Below are 16,024 nucleotides of genomic sequence, written 5' to 3'. Positions count from 1 at the left end.
GATCCAATTCCGAAATGACGGGCAACGAAGGATTTTATACACGCAATGTACAAGATGCACCGGACGAAGTTAGGTTTAAGGGAAAAGTGAAATTTGCCGATAAAATTTTGGTAAGGTGTGCTCTCTCAGAACCTGGTGAGTCTAAGCCGTTTGTTGGGCGTGTTCGCGGTGAAGCTCTCAATGCTGCCATTTATGTTGACAGGTCTCTTACAAAGCTTGTTCAATATATAAATACTCATCACCCCAATGATGAAATCATATTTCGGTCCGACCTAGCGCCATGCCATTACGCCAGGAGAACGACAGATTAACTGCTCAAAATATAAATTTTGTTCACAAGCGCAAGCGCCACAACCCTCCAAATGTGCCACAGGCGAGGCCTATGGGAGTGTTTTTAGATGTTTTGAGTCGAATGGTGTCTAATAATGGCTGGAAAGCCCAAAATGAAATCAGCTAAAGCGAAGAATTTTGCAAAAATTTCGCGAGATCGATTTAGAAACAGTCCAAAGGCTTATTGCGCATGCAAGACCAAATGTACGTGCCATCAAAGATCACGGACCTCTTTCTGTTCTATAAAAATACATTATAAACCTTAAATATGTAGACTTAATTTCCTGTATTTAGTTAATAAAATAAACTTAACTTGCAACTAGAATATACGTATTTATTTTTTCCGAAAACTTTAGGGACATACGTTATTATACACTAACTTCTCAGAATGGGGTTATAGGTTATACAAAAAAAAACGCCAATTTTAGTCAAAGTAAAAAGACCAGAACACCCTCTTCGGCCCAAGCCCGGACTGGCACATCAGCCCCCCCCCCATCAGCACATATCCTCCTTCTCGGGGATGAAAAAATAAAAAAAATTATTCGTTGCCGCTTCATATAAGTTGCTTTACTTATGTATTATTTATATATTATGATCTGTTCATAATTATGATCAACTTTCATCGGTTCAAAGTGCTCATTGAAGTGAAAACTTCTTTTTTAGCGACGTTGTGCACTTTTTGGATGAAAAAAAAAGCATTGAATTCGCGACCGTCATCGCTTCGCCGAAATAAATTCGTGAAGTCAGAATGATAGTATAATTCCGGTTTAAAGCAATGCTTGTTAAATAATGTGAAAATTATTCAATAGATATTTTTGAAAATCACCAATAAACTTAAATTCTATAACTATTTGGGCAAGAAAATAGGTGAACAAAACTTTTGAATCTATGTGTATAAAAAGCAACTACTAATAATTTGAGTTTAACTAATTTTAATTTTATTTATGAACATGTGTCTTAAACAAAAGAAATATGTACCTATAAACAGTCGAGAATAAACATATTTTGACATGAAAAATGTTATTTTTATTTAAAATGAGACAAAACATGTTTATCCTTGGAATGTTACAAATAATGCGTATTTTTAATTGGAAATAAATCAACCTTCAACTTGAACAAACTTTTTAAAACTCAATCTTTGGTTGAGATGCGACTCTGTGACTATAAAAAGGTTCTGAAACTGTTTTCTCTTATAAAATAATATTTAACGTTATTGCTGTTTTATTGATGTTGGGGTTATACTTTATTGATGAGAAGCACGGAATCGTTTGAATAGCTCTTGTTTCTACTATTAAATCAATGTTTTCGAAGTCTGTTATGTCTGATCAATCGCATAGTTTCCTATTTCTTATAAATTATTTTTAATCGCATTGAATAATCCATGCAAACTTTAAGCATGATTATTATTGATCATCCTTCAACTTGTTTCACTGCATTATAACTTTATAGAAATTTATAAATTTAGAGTGTTGTATACCGGGTGTCCACTTATATTTTCCCCCATTTTAACTGCCTATAACTTCTAAACGGCTTAAGATAGAAATATGTGGTTTTTGATGAAATGTTTTATTTTAGTAAAAGTTTTGTCTGAATGGATTGAATTTTTTTATATCGCTTTCAAATACGAAAAGAAAAATGGCGGATTTAAAAAAAACGTTGTTGACTTTTTTTAATGGAACACCCAGTATATTTTTTGTAAATTTAAAGAAAGGTCATTAACCTTTCCAGCGATATAAAGTTTTTCAAAATCGGTTGTCAAATCACTGAGTAATTAATTTTTAAAATGAGCGGTGCAACGTGGATATCACATACCTAAATAACATAACTAAGCAAAATGATATTATGTCATGTGATTTCCACATTGCATCTTTCATTTTAAAAATTATGTTCTCAGTCATTTGACAACCGATTTTAAAAAATTTAATATCGCTGGATAGGTAAATGACCGTTTTTTCAAGCTGCAAAAAAATATACTGGGTGTTTCAATAAAAAAAGTCAACAACGTTTATTTTCCAAAAATCCGCCATATTTTTTATCGCCATTTTTTATTTAAAAGCGACATAAAAAATGGTCATTTACCTAAAAACTTGAAAAAACGGTCATTTCCATATCCAACGATATAAATTTTTTTAAAATCGGTGGTTGAATGACTGAGCAATTAATTTTTAAAATGAGAGATGCAATGTGGAAATAATATCAATTTGCTTAGTTATGTCATTTAGGTATGTGATATCCACGTTGCACCTCTCATTTTAAAAATTAATTACTCAGTGATTTGACAACCGATTTTGAAAAACTTTATATTGCTGGATAGGGGAAAGACCTTTCTTTCAATTTACAAAAAAATATACTGGGTGTTTCATTAAAAAAAAGTCAACAACGTTTTTTTAAAAAATCCGCCATTTTTCTTTTCGTATTTGAAAGCGATATAAAAAATTCAATCCATTCAGACAAAACTTTTACTAAAATAAAACATTTCGTCGAAAACCGCATATTTCTATCTTGAGCCGTTTAGAAGTTATAGGCAGTTAAAATGGGGGAAAATATAAGTGGACACCCGGTATTATAAAGCGTGTCCTAGATAGAGCAGGTTTTATTTTTTTATTATGTCACTAGAATTCTCCGTCACTATAAATCCTCAAATCACTATAAATTCTTATAGTATGGGAGCGAAGTATGCTAAAGGTGCAGTCAGTCGAGCGCTTTGGGGACCTATTGGGTTGTGAAGAGTAGGTCCTAAAACCAAAAAAAGTTAAGTAAAGTTTTCCATTTTAGTGGGGACTTTCCATTTTTAATTTAAGTTTCCATTTCCAACAATCGTTTTTTCCGATTATAGCGCCATCTATCCATAATTTGAAAAAATGATTCGAATAAAAGTTGCTTATTTTTACGTAAAGAATCCAAATCTGGAATAAAAATTTGGGACTCCTATTTAAGATTTTAAAGTAACCCCCACCCCACCTCCGTGGGGGGTCGCGTTAGGTACCATTCGATATATTTTTCAAAAATATTGATTAAGTGTATTTTGCAGTTTTTCGATCTAATGTTTATTTTGCGAAATACCGCAGGATTTGTATTTAAAATTTTAAATTTACGCCCCACCCCTCTCCGTGGGGGGTCATGTATGGTATCATTCGATAGATTTTTGAAAAATATTGAACACGTATTTTTTAGTTTTTCGATCTCATGTTCATTTCGCGAATTATTCGCTTTTTTTTGTGAAACTTTTTAACTCGCCCATTTCCTTACGCCTCGCTCAAATCTTCAGATTTTTGAAACATACACTGTTTTGAATGTCCTTAACTTACCTTATCTTAATCTGACAATTTCGAGTATTTTTAAGGATAGATTTTTTTTCGGGCCCCCCTTAACGAATTCCCCTGTGTTAAGAGCTAATATATCGTCCCTACCACTTTCCAACTATCGAATGTGAAAAATATCGAATGGGAAATATGCTGTTTGAACTATCAAATATGGACATTTTTCCATTTGGTTGACTGTAAACTGACGAAAATGGGTATATTCAATGCTTTTGTTTTGTATAAATATAACTTAAGGCATATTTATACAACGCTAAATGTCGAATGTGTCACATTCGTTAGTTTGTGTTGTAATTTATAACAGTTATTCAATAATTATAATCTGTAAACTGTCGAAAATGCTAAACTGCTGAGAAGAACAAAATGCACGTGTTTACAATTTGTGCGAATTTTGTTTCAGTATCGCTTCCAAGAAATTCTCGTGAGGCAGTTTATGATTTCATTTTAACGGATTTTCATTATTTGATTATACAGTTATTCGCTATTATACATTCGTTACTTTGAAACATCGGACCGAAACAAATCTTAGATTAATACAAAAAGCAAAGTAACGAATGTGATTTTTTGGAAAGAAAAAAATGATAAGCAGTTCAAATTTGTTATCAATCTAACAAGGATTAAACATTACATACAAAAACTATAAAAATTTTCCCAATTGTCAATGCACTGATTTAGAAGTCTCCAAAAAAGAGTTATTTTGCTCTCCTGAAAAGTACTACTTTTCACATTCGATAGTTGGAAATGGCAGGGACGATATGGTAGAGGTACATCTGTAGGGCACGAGGTTTTTCCCCATATGATAATCTGACGCGCTCGAGTAACTGCAAAAATCCCCGCTTGGGCTCCCCTACCATTATTTTATATCACAATTTCAACTTCAAAAAAAAAGTTATAACAATATGCACTGGATGTAAGAGAAAACCCATAAGATTTAAGAAATTTTTTATCTTTTTATATTCTATTATTTTTATCACATTAAATCTATTGTGTATTGATTCAGTTACTCTTGTGACACTTAATACCCTTTCAGACTAAGACACTGGTCTCTGACACCGGTGTTCAATTTCAGCAAAGCATTGTTTTAAATTAACGACCACAGACGAGCCACTTTGAGTGTCTGATTGATTTTAGTGGCTCAACAATGCTTTGCTGCAATTGAAAACCGGTGGCCGGATACCGGTGTCGGACACCGGTGTCTAGTCTGAAAGGGTTTAGGCCTGGATCCCGCGTACCAAAAAAAGTTGATTAATAGCAAGCTGAAAATTTGTTAATAGCTTAACGGTGTCTAGTCGGACAAACTGATGTACGGGAACACTGGAACAGGGGAAGTTTTAATTGTGGAACAGTTTAAAAATTTGGAACGTCAAATTACGAAAACGTCCCATGTATTTTGTCGGACAGAACATCCAATTGATTTGTTACCCTTTCCATTAAACTCTCATGCACAAATCAGACTGCTATTACTAACCAACAGGATTCCTGTCATTTGGCATGTTCTCCGTGTTCCACTCATTAAAATGCCCAGTTGGTGATAAACACCAGTCTGATTTCTGCATGAGAGTTTAACAAATCAATTGGAAGTTCTGTCCGACAAAATACATGGAACATTTTCGTAGTCTGGCGTTCCAAATTTTTAACCTGTTCCACAATTAAAACTTCTCCTGTTCCAGTGTTCCCATACATCAAAGTTTGTCCGACTAGACACCGTTAAGCTATTAACAAATTTTCAGCTTGCTATTAATCAACTTTTTTTTGGTACGCGGGATCCAGGTCTAGTACTATATGCGACATTATCATAAGCAACAAATGGAACACAATGAGAAAATAAATAATGTTTTGAAAAATGAAAATTTCTACATATTGTTTCAGTTTTCAGTTACAGTTATCACGATCAGTCAAGAAAAGCAAGTATCACTTTTCAATAATATGTGTTGTCAGTTGTCACCACTGTTCTGAATGACATTCCTCTTTCGATTTAACGTAGAACTGATCACTTTTTAGATGTCCCTTTGGAGAAAAGTGGTTCATTCCTTGATGGGAGTCATTCAAAGCTCTTCATATATGTTGTTGAAGCAGGTATGCGACGTCTTAGACGCTTTTTGAGCAGGTTTTATGTGTGCTCAGTAAGATTAAGGTACATTTTTGGAATACGAACCTCTTCAAGATAATGTGTTACATTTCCTTGCCTGTTGTATCGCAGCAGAAAACTATGTCATATTGGCTAAGCATATGGCATCACATGATGTAGGATCTCCGTTATATATCTGTATGCTGTTAACGCGCCTTTCCCAAAAGAAATCTCTGCCCAAACCGTAACTGAGCCATCACCAAAAGCAACCCGGTATGACTGAGTGCAGGCAGCATAACGTTCTCCAACCCTTCTATAGACCTTATTTTGACCATCGTTTCCAAAACTAAACCTTCTTCTTCTGTTATATAGGCAGTACTGCATGTTTTTCTTCAACGGTGCCTTTCATTCTGCCCCTAAGTTGTCATTCCATCTTTTCCTTGGGCGTCCTATACTTCTCCTGCCTAACGGTGACTTGTCCCTAGCTATTCTTACTATCCTTGATTCAGACATCCTGCTTATGTGCTCATTCCACTCTTCTTTTCTGTTCTTTACCCAGGTTTTTATATTGTCTACCCCACATATGCGTCTGATTTCCTCACTTCTTATATTCCAATCCTGTAGTCCTTTTCCAGCAATCCTTCTTAAGATCTTCATTTCGTTAGTTTCCAGATGTCTTCGTGTTTTGCGTGAGTCTAAAACTAAACCTAAGTCTTGAAAAGAATGAGTCTAAACTCATTCGTAAACAATATTTTTCTTACGGCGCCTATTTCCGGATGGTGGCGATCAGCATGGTTATTCTAACTTTGCTTTCTGTTATTCGGAATAGTCTGGTTGTAGATGTTTTGGACCACTTTATCAGTAAACTCTTTTCCAATTCTACTGTCCAATGGACGTGTTCATGGGCAACTGCAAGTCTGCGTCTGTTTTGCACAGTAACAGCTCCGTGCTTGACTCCTGTCTTCATTTTAGCACCTTTACCGGGTTGCCGTTGATGGAGAATTCCCTATTCGCTCTCAAGAAATCGTTGGTAAGTTTTCTGCAGAGCCGAACGACTAACATTATATTGTCTTACCACATCCCTAATATAACAATCTGATGGTATTTTTTTCATCTTTATTAACTATTAACCCTTAACCCGCCAGTCCGAAATTGAAAAACAAATTGTACTGGGTCCCATGTGCCAAGTAATATTTTTTTTGTAAAATTGGTGTTTCTGGGTGTCAAAATGATTGCATATTATAAAAAAAAGCTGTTTCCAGGTATTGTATACATATACGCCTGATTCTTCATTATTCGTAATGCATCACAAGAGGAATATCTTTTCTTAACCTCAAGTCAAGGGACATTATTTGGTGATTTTTACCCTCAAAGGGCAACTTATCAAATTTCATAAGAAAAACAATTAAATGGTATAGAAAATTAGCTTTTGAATTTATTACAGGTACCTCTATGGTAAATTCCTAAGGGCACGTTCACATGACGTTTTCATAACGCGTAATCAACTACAATCAGCGTATTTCAGACATGCGATTCAGTGTACGAATTCAGGCCCATGCAAACTAAATGGGATTTTTCTTGACAACGTTGCCGCTCTTCACGGCAGCGGCCGTGAACGGTAGCATTAGGCAGGTACTTGTACAGGACTATCGCTGTTAACTGCTGTGGAATACAAAAGGAGGATTTATTTATGATAATTCACAGAATTGGTAAACCCGCTTGCAATATACAACCATACTGCTTCTAACATTTGAAACACAGTATACATACATTTTATTCAGGCCGTACACATGCTAATCTGCGTTAAACATATACACACGGCTTTGGAAGGAGAAGAGCATGTGTCCTCTGGTAGTGCACATGGCGCTAGAATGGTGGATAAAAATTGACTGTGTCAGTATTATGGTACAAATGGCAGTTAGTGTTAAGAAATAAACTTCACTTAAGAAGGTCAGTGTAACTCTGAGATATCTCTAAAACTCTATAGAACACTACAAAAGTTCATCCAGTTCTCAAAACAATAATTTCCGCAAAACTTCGTTGATTTGTAATTAATGAGTTTTGAAACTTTTATGGCTTAATAGGTTTCGCGAATTTGTTTATTCCCTTTAGAGACTCCGTCTAGCTTCTCAATACACGTGATAATCGATTTAATTTAATTAACATAAAACAAAAAAAACTGAGAAAATAAATAAAAACATATAAAATTTGATAAATTTTGTGGGTGGCCCTAAATTTTCTCTGACATCCAGTGTAGTTTCCTGAAGTTTATGTCGCCTGTTAAGAGTGTAGGCGCAAATATTTTACGGATCTATCCCTACTTTTTCTTTCTTTACACGGCAAATTACGTGTAGTAAAATTATCACTGGTATAGAAACTGCAGATGTAAACATTAGTAGTTGACAATGACATTGTCATTAGCAGTATAGAGATTTTCGTTCAGTTTTTGAATGTTCTTGGATAACCGTTACTTGTGTAATCGCTTAAATTATAGGATTATTTTTTCACTAACTATGTATTCAGTGATTACAATAATTTATACTATACAATAAAAACTAATATTTAATAGAGAAAAGAGGAAAAGTGATAAAGTGATTTTTTTAATAATATATTGTTACTATGGCACGCTTATATAAATTTTGAACATCTTTAACAACAAATTACTTGGATCACAGAATATATCCTGGTGTATTCTATGCTTGGATCTTCCATACATAATAAACAATAAATAAATTTTTATTAATTTCACGTCTTCAATCAATTATTTATCAAATACAATAGTATTTAATAGATAACTCAAAATATTCCTGAAGCCGTGTCAAATATTTAAAATTGTCACTGTGTGGTCAGCACATTATGTTCGACTGAGATATGACAAAGATAGCGAACGTTCGATTTGGAAAATATCACCACGGACATGGTGTTCATTTTTTTCGAATCCTGGAAAAACTAATACATATTTAAAAAAAATTTAAACGCATAATGAAAGACTACATTATTACCGAGGGCCGAAAGTCCCTTAGAATAAACAAAAAGTTTCTTTTGAATGAGATATTTGAAATTAAAAATCACTCAATTTTCTCTACTTTTTCACCCCTGTAACTTATTAAAATAAACATTATAGAAGTTATCAAGGACTTTCAGCCCTCGGTAATAATGTAATCTTTCATTCTGCGTTTACATTTTTCAACAATACTTATTAGTTTTCTCAGGATTCGAAAAAAATGAATGCATTTGAATAACATTAGTGAAAAATTTTGCGCCCATCCCCTTAATACAATAGAAAGGTTTATCAAAGCATTTCGCTGATCTGGGAGAAAAGTGGCACAACTCACAAAATCCGTAAATCGAGTTAACTTATAAAATTGGCTCCACATATCCTATTCGCGGTGTGCAAGTACTTGGAAAGGGAAACGAGAAACGACCGTGCGCGAGTCGCGGAGAAATATTGCAACTATCTTAAATAATTCATATTGTCAATTGAAATTGTCAAATTGACGTATATTTCATACCTTCTGTCATTGACTTAGAAAAATTATATATTGCTCCACAATATTGATATGATATGCAATTATTATATAAAGGTAAATTTAATTAATTGTATTTTGCTTGCAATACTGCATTTTAATAACGGATTTTATTTACTACATACAATTGTTTACGTTTGCTAAACATAACCTGCATCTTATTTTTTTCTTCTTATTATTTTTTTGGACTATGGTCTTGACAATTATCCAGCAACCAGGACTAATATAATTGGCCAATATAATTAAAAGTGCGAATAAAAGTACAGAGCGTAGAAATAGAGGTCGCTTTGCCGAACTTGCACGGTCCCAATACTTTTACCGGGAAAAATGTCACATAGATGGTGACTATGAACGTGAACGTGTGAAGTTTAGACTTCGAAAGATGGCGGTAGTGTCATTATCTCTTTGGCGGTAAAAATAATACTTTTAAAATTTATAATAATTTAAAAGAAAAGTGACATAACTCAAAATTTTGATCTTTTTTCTTTATTAAATCAAATATTATAGTTTTTTTTGGTTTGACCACTTACACAATTAGAAACATTCACTTTTCCATATTCTTCATTATTTTTAATTTATAAATTTTAGCAGTTACCTTTAAAAATTTACAGTTAAATTAAAATCTAAAAAATCTATTTTTGTCTCCCCTGAAAAGTAGTTTTTGAGTTTTCCTCCGGATGAGAGATTTATGAAAAGTGACTATATAAAGAGAGCCAAGAAATAGGTCTGACACAAATCTTCAAAACTATAATGACAGCTAATTTTGGTATCGATGTAAGATTAAAAAAAATCTGCAAGCATGAATTTTACATTTAGGTTTTTTGAAATATCACTATATTATTGATATATATTCTGGAAATAAATTATATCTCTGTACTTTCCATTTAACAAGGTCAAGTGTTCGGTAGACAATTTTAAATTGAAAAATATTCCTAAACATTTTACAATTAATCTTGATATACATTTTTTTATCTCCACATGCTGTAACGTGTTACAAATTTTTGGACGACATTAACTAATCTCTTTTATTTTTAAATTTAACTTTTGTTTTGACTTGAGATAAAGTTCGATTTTTTAAGTAGCAGGTTTTAAAACAATTGAAGAGCCAGGAAAAACATTATTGGTACATGTAAAATTTTTTAGGAGAGTGAAAATAAAATGTTTCTATCTTAATATTCAAAAATAATAACATAATAATATATCACGCAAAATTAAAGTTATCAAATTTTTAAATTACAATTTCTACAAATAAAATGATAACGGTGGATAATGAAATGATTTTGAAAAGTAATAGTTTTAAGTACTGGTCTAAGAGCTAGCAACGTTTTCGAGAAATCATTTTAAGACGGCTGATTCTTTCATATATTGTTCCCTATGCTTCCTCGAACACCGTACCGGCCATCTGGCTGCTGATATAGGTTGCGTTCATTACAGCGCAGCACACCTGTACAGTGTACAGGTAAACACAAAATTAGGGTGATTGATTAGTGTGAAAAAGCTTAGTAGATCCGCTCTTTTCAATGGTGGTATTAACTTTTTGAAAAATTAATACATACAGGGTGAAAGAATTGAAAAAAAAACAGCATATTTTTACATAAAAAACAGTAAAAACACAAATTCTGGTAAATCGATTCTTCCGGTTCAAGACCTCGACATTATTCATCAAAAAAGAACCTATATACCAAATTTTGTTGAAATCTGAAGTCTCGTTCAAAAGTTATCGTGCTATTAGTCACAATGTATAGTCGCCATTTTGAATCCACGCCATTTTTGTAAAAGGCAAAATCTGAGATGGCCTCATCTAAATTTGAACCTTTATATGTGCAGTATAGTGGTTCAAATTATACAGGGTGAGGCAGATAAAGGGCCTATTAGAAATATCTCGTGAACTAAAGGTAACAGACTCATGAAAATTGGCACGAAGGGGTTTTGAAGAGTGATCTATTTAATGAAAATATTCTTATATATTTGCTACTTCCGGTTATACCGGAAGTTGCCTATAACTTCGTTTTTTTAAATGGGACACCCTATATATTTTTACATTTTCGGATTCTACTCGAAGTCTTATTTCTTAAAATATGAGGTTTTGTATTGTTATACAGGGTAGTTTAAAAGATAATTACGTTCTTTTATTAATTTCGTAGCAACTTTCACACCCTGTAGAATTAAAGTAGTTTGACATCAAAAACTTTATTTATGTTCAAATGATTTTTAATATAGTCTACTATTGTCAGAAATTATTAGTATAGCTAATTGTTGAATTTTAGTACACAGGGTTGGTCGAAACTCGGAATGAGTATTTTCTGAGTTTTCTTAAATGGAACACCCTGTATTTTAGTATTGTTTTGAAATGATATTTTATGGTACTTTTTTATTTCTTAAGCATTCCCTATACCTAACTGCTTTAATTTGTGCTTAATTGTTAATCGCACCAAGAATCTTAACTACGTAAGTATTTTGATAGCTCAACCATTATTGGGAATTTTAACGATCAGTCTAGATAAATATGTATTTATTTCCGAAAAATTATTTGTGACTGAATATTTTCAAGGCCAACCTAATAAAATTTCACGTATTTTTTGTTGCAATTAATGTTTGGCTTGAATCACCAATAACTCACAAATTAAAGCAGTTAGGTATAGGGAATGCTTATAAAATGAAAAAGTACCATAAACTATCATTTCATTACAATACTATAATACAGGGTGTTCCATTTAAGAAAACTAAGAAAATATTCATTCCGTGTTTTGACCAACCCTGTATACTAAAATTCAATATATAGCTATACTAATAATGTTTAACAATAGTAGACTATATTAAAAATCATATGAACGTAAATAGAGTTTTTGATGTCACAGTACTATAATTCTACAGGGTGTGAAATCTGCTACGAAATTAATAAAAACCCGTAATTATCTTTTAAACTACCCTGTATAATAATATAAAACCTCATATATTAAGAAAGGAAACATCGAGGATAATCCAAAAATGCAAAAATATACAGGGTGTCCCATTCAAAAAAACGAAGTTATGAGCAACTTCCGGTATAACCGGAAGTAGAAAATAGATGAAAATATTTTCATTAAATAGATCACTCTTCAAAACCCCTTCATTCCAATTTTCATGATTCTGTTGCCTTTAGTTCTCGAGATATTTCTAATAGGCCCTTTATCTGCCTCACCCTATATATTTCTATCATTAAATGCACAATTGTTTCACATATCGGCTGCACTATTACTGTCTTTAGTGGAAATTAACCATAATGTCAGATGAAAATGCGTTAATTTTGACGTTTCGATTTCTACTTCGAAAATCGTTCACAAAATACAAATTAAACAAATCATATTTAGGTCACACGTCAAAATGAAGTATCTAATTTCAACTGAAATTGTTGTTCACTCCCATTAAACATTTTAACTATTTATAATGGGAAATAAGCCACAATTAAACATATTAAATAATAAATGTTAAAATGCCACAAGAAGGTGGTTTCAGAACAACACATAATATCTACGAACTTTTTGAATTTTTGATTCACCTGGACTTATAGGTATTTTGAGAGTAAAATCTAAAGATAGAAAGTGAATAAATATTTCATTTTCCCTATTACGCTGCATTATTTCCATGAAATATCCAAACGCCAAGTGTTAATGCTTCGTTCCAAGTGTTGGGTATTTGATTTGTCATTAAAATTTTTTTCATAAGTATGTACAAAACTTCCCTAGTTGTTTTCCCACCATTTTTTAGCATTTCTACAGAAAAGACGGGATAACTGTAGAAATGCTAAAAAATGGTGGGAAAACAACTAGAAGTTTTGTACATACCTACTTATGAATAAAATTTTAATGACAAAACAAATACCCAACACTTGGAACGAAGCAGTAACACTGTTACTATTTAAGAAAGGAGATAAAAAGGATCTAAAGAATTACAGACCCATAACTTTACTAAATGTGATATACAAACTATTAACCAAGATATTAACAAACAGATTAACAACTAATTTAGATGGATACCAGGCAAGAGAACAAGCCGGATTTAGAAAAAACTTCAGTACAAGTGACCACCTTTTAACGATGAAGATATTAATCGAAAAAGCTAACGAATATCATATCCCACTATACATGGCATTTATTGACTTCGAAAAAGAATTTGATAGTGTGGAACACTGGGCAGTAAAGAATTCCCTGCAAAACAGCAGAATAGACTACAGATATGCCGACTTACTTACAAATATATATAATAAGGCAACAACAACTATTAAGCTAATGAAACAAACGGAGCCTATTAAAATAAACCGAGGAGTAAGACAACGAGATACCATCTCGCCCAAGCTATTCAACCAAGCGCTAGAAGATGTGTTCAAACAACTACACTGGGATGGCTTGGGTATAAACATAAACGGGCAATATCTGAATCACTTACGATATGCTGATGATATTGTATTAATAACAGAAAGAAGTGAAGAACTACAAAGAATGATGGAAGAACTAGATAGAGAATCGACAAAGATAGGACTGAAGATGAATTACAGTAAAACAAAAACCATGACCAATCAACAAGAAGAACCAATAATTACAGTGGCACAAACAAGAATAGAACAAGTAAGAGTATATATATCTAGGACAAATCACTAGATTAAATAAAGAAAATCAGACCGAAGAAATAAAGAGAAGAATAAGATTGGCCTGGGCATCATTCGGAAAACTGCCTCATATTCAAAAGAACAGAAAATACCCGCAATATCTAAAAACAAGAGTCTTCAATCAATGTATACTCCCTGTTCTAATATTTGACTCTCAGACATGGACATTTACAAAAGAAAATATGGAAAAAATAGCAAAGACAGAAAGATCCATGGAAAGACAAATGCTGAAGATTAAACTATCAGAAAGGAAAAGAAACGAATGGATTCGTAACAAAACAAAAGTGAAAGATGTCTCAACCCAAGTAGCAAAGCTTAAATGGAAGTTCGCCGGACACACCCTACGGCAGAAGGATGAAAGATGGACTAAGACGATTATACATTGGAGACCGTGGAACCACAAACGAAAAAGGGGAAGACCACAAATGCGATGGTCAGATGACCTGAAGAAGCACACTGGGTCAAAATGGATGCAAATTGCCCAAAATAGAAAGGCATGGAAGGAAGAGGAGGCCTATATCCAAGGATGGATGTTTAGGGCTGATTAGATAGATAGATAGATCCAAACGCCACAGATCAGTCTTATAAATATACATATTATATCCGCTTGTCAATAGTAACGATGAAAAATATCATAAAAACGTCATAATAAATTAAAAATTTTGCCAAATTTTTAAAAACATGAAAAACAGACTTACCAGTCTCAATCACGTTTAGAGATGTACAACTTTCAGAAGAATCATCGCTCTTATCTGTAGAATTTTCATCGGTGTTACCCGCTTCATCGTCCAGATTTGTCTCATTTTCACTATCTGAACCACTACAGTCGCTGGAACAAAACACCACAATTAATAAAAAAAATAACTCAAACCACAATTATTAAAATATTACTCGCAATCAATTATGTCCAGCCGCATTTTTTATTAGAAACTAATCGATTGGCGCCAAAATTTTTGTCACTTTTTTTTGTTTACGATTGTGCACGTGTTCTTATTTTAGCTGCCAAATGTAAAATGCTTCCCTCATAAATGAATGTGGATTGAGGATTGTTCGCTGGTTGATCAGCGGACATCGGAAATATTTTGAGCCTTCTCAAAACCCTCGCAAGCACGACAAAGTTTGAAATAAAAGAGGCATGGGCGGCGCACACGTATTTGTTTAATTTTCTTGCGAAGTATTATTAAAAAAAATATATAGAAACTTCCTTCTCTCCTTACGATTAACTGCTGTACAGGATAGGTCTCACCATTTTTCTTAGATTGCTGTCTAATTTATCAGCCGTAATACGAGGGTTGTCTTTTTAGTTCTGCATAAAGACAAAAAATATATTAGACGAACGGCACACCCCAAAAAAAATGGTTATTTCTCGAGATACAGACCATGGTGAGGTGAATGGCTAATTTTAGTCAAGATGGTGCTGAAAACGAATATGAGGTTTATTTTGAATTTTATGTGGGAGAACATTGTCAAAATTGCAATTTTACCCTACAAATAAAAAAAATTAAATTACGTTTTTTTGCGTTTACCTCCTTACAACTCTGTTCCATTTTAACATTTTGTTTCCTGAAATTTTTACAGTATATACAGTCGGAAAAATGAAAGAATACCCATAAACGAACATATAAAACACGCTGTATTTTCCTGTCACCGTGTCACAAAGAAAATTGCCCAGCGCAAATACATGTAATAATAATTATTACATGTACTTGCGCTGGCCAATTTTTTGTGTCCTGTCACCTGCCACGGTGACAGGAAAATACAGCGTGTTTTGTATGTTTGTTCATGGGTATTCTTTCATTTTTCCGACTGTAGTTCTCATCTTTCTGAAGACAATGGTAATTGTTCCAAGCTTCCATTATTATTCTAATAAAAATTATGAATTTTTTAAAGTAAAAGGTGCAGATTCTTGAATTGCAAAGTTTAATCGTAAAAACTGAGCGACAGAATTTAAAATTTAGCTTTTTAATCACGTTTATGTTAAATCAGAGTACGAAGAAGTTTTCTGAAAAGATTTAGATCAAAATGTTTTATAGAAACAAAAATGGTGTAACTTTTAATATCGACGTTATAAATCCCCAAAATAACACTTATTTTTTGAGATACTGACTATGGGTGGTGAATGGCTAATTTTGGT

The 16,024-nt window shown here is 33.0% G+C and overlaps 1 protein-coding gene across 3 annotated transcripts in view; it reads right to left on the bottom strand.

The window, feature by feature from the left end:
- LOC114327501 (tubulin monoglutamylase TTLL4) overlaps nucleotides 1-16,024 on the bottom strand; it is a 158,345-nt gene that overhangs the window by 88,448 nt on the left and 53,873 nt on the right. For all 3 annotated transcript variants that reach the window (XM_028276140.2, XM_028276139.2, XM_028276141.2), the window contains one exon: nucleotides 14,589-14,719. In XM_028276140.2, the coding sequence (XP_028131941.1) occupies nucleotides 14,589-14,719 (131 nt within the window). The remainder of the gene's footprint in view (nucleotides 1-14,588; nucleotides 14,720-16,024) is intronic.

This window comes from Diabrotica virgifera, chromosome 7 (genome assembly GCF_917563875.1).
Source record: "Diabrotica virgifera virgifera chromosome 7, PGI_DIABVI_V3a".
NCBI classification, from domain to species: domain Eukaryota; kingdom Metazoa; phylum Arthropoda; class Insecta; order Coleoptera; family Chrysomelidae; genus Diabrotica; species Diabrotica virgifera.
Note: the sequence above shows the minus strand (reverse complement) of the source record. Positions and strands in the feature narration are given on the sequence as shown.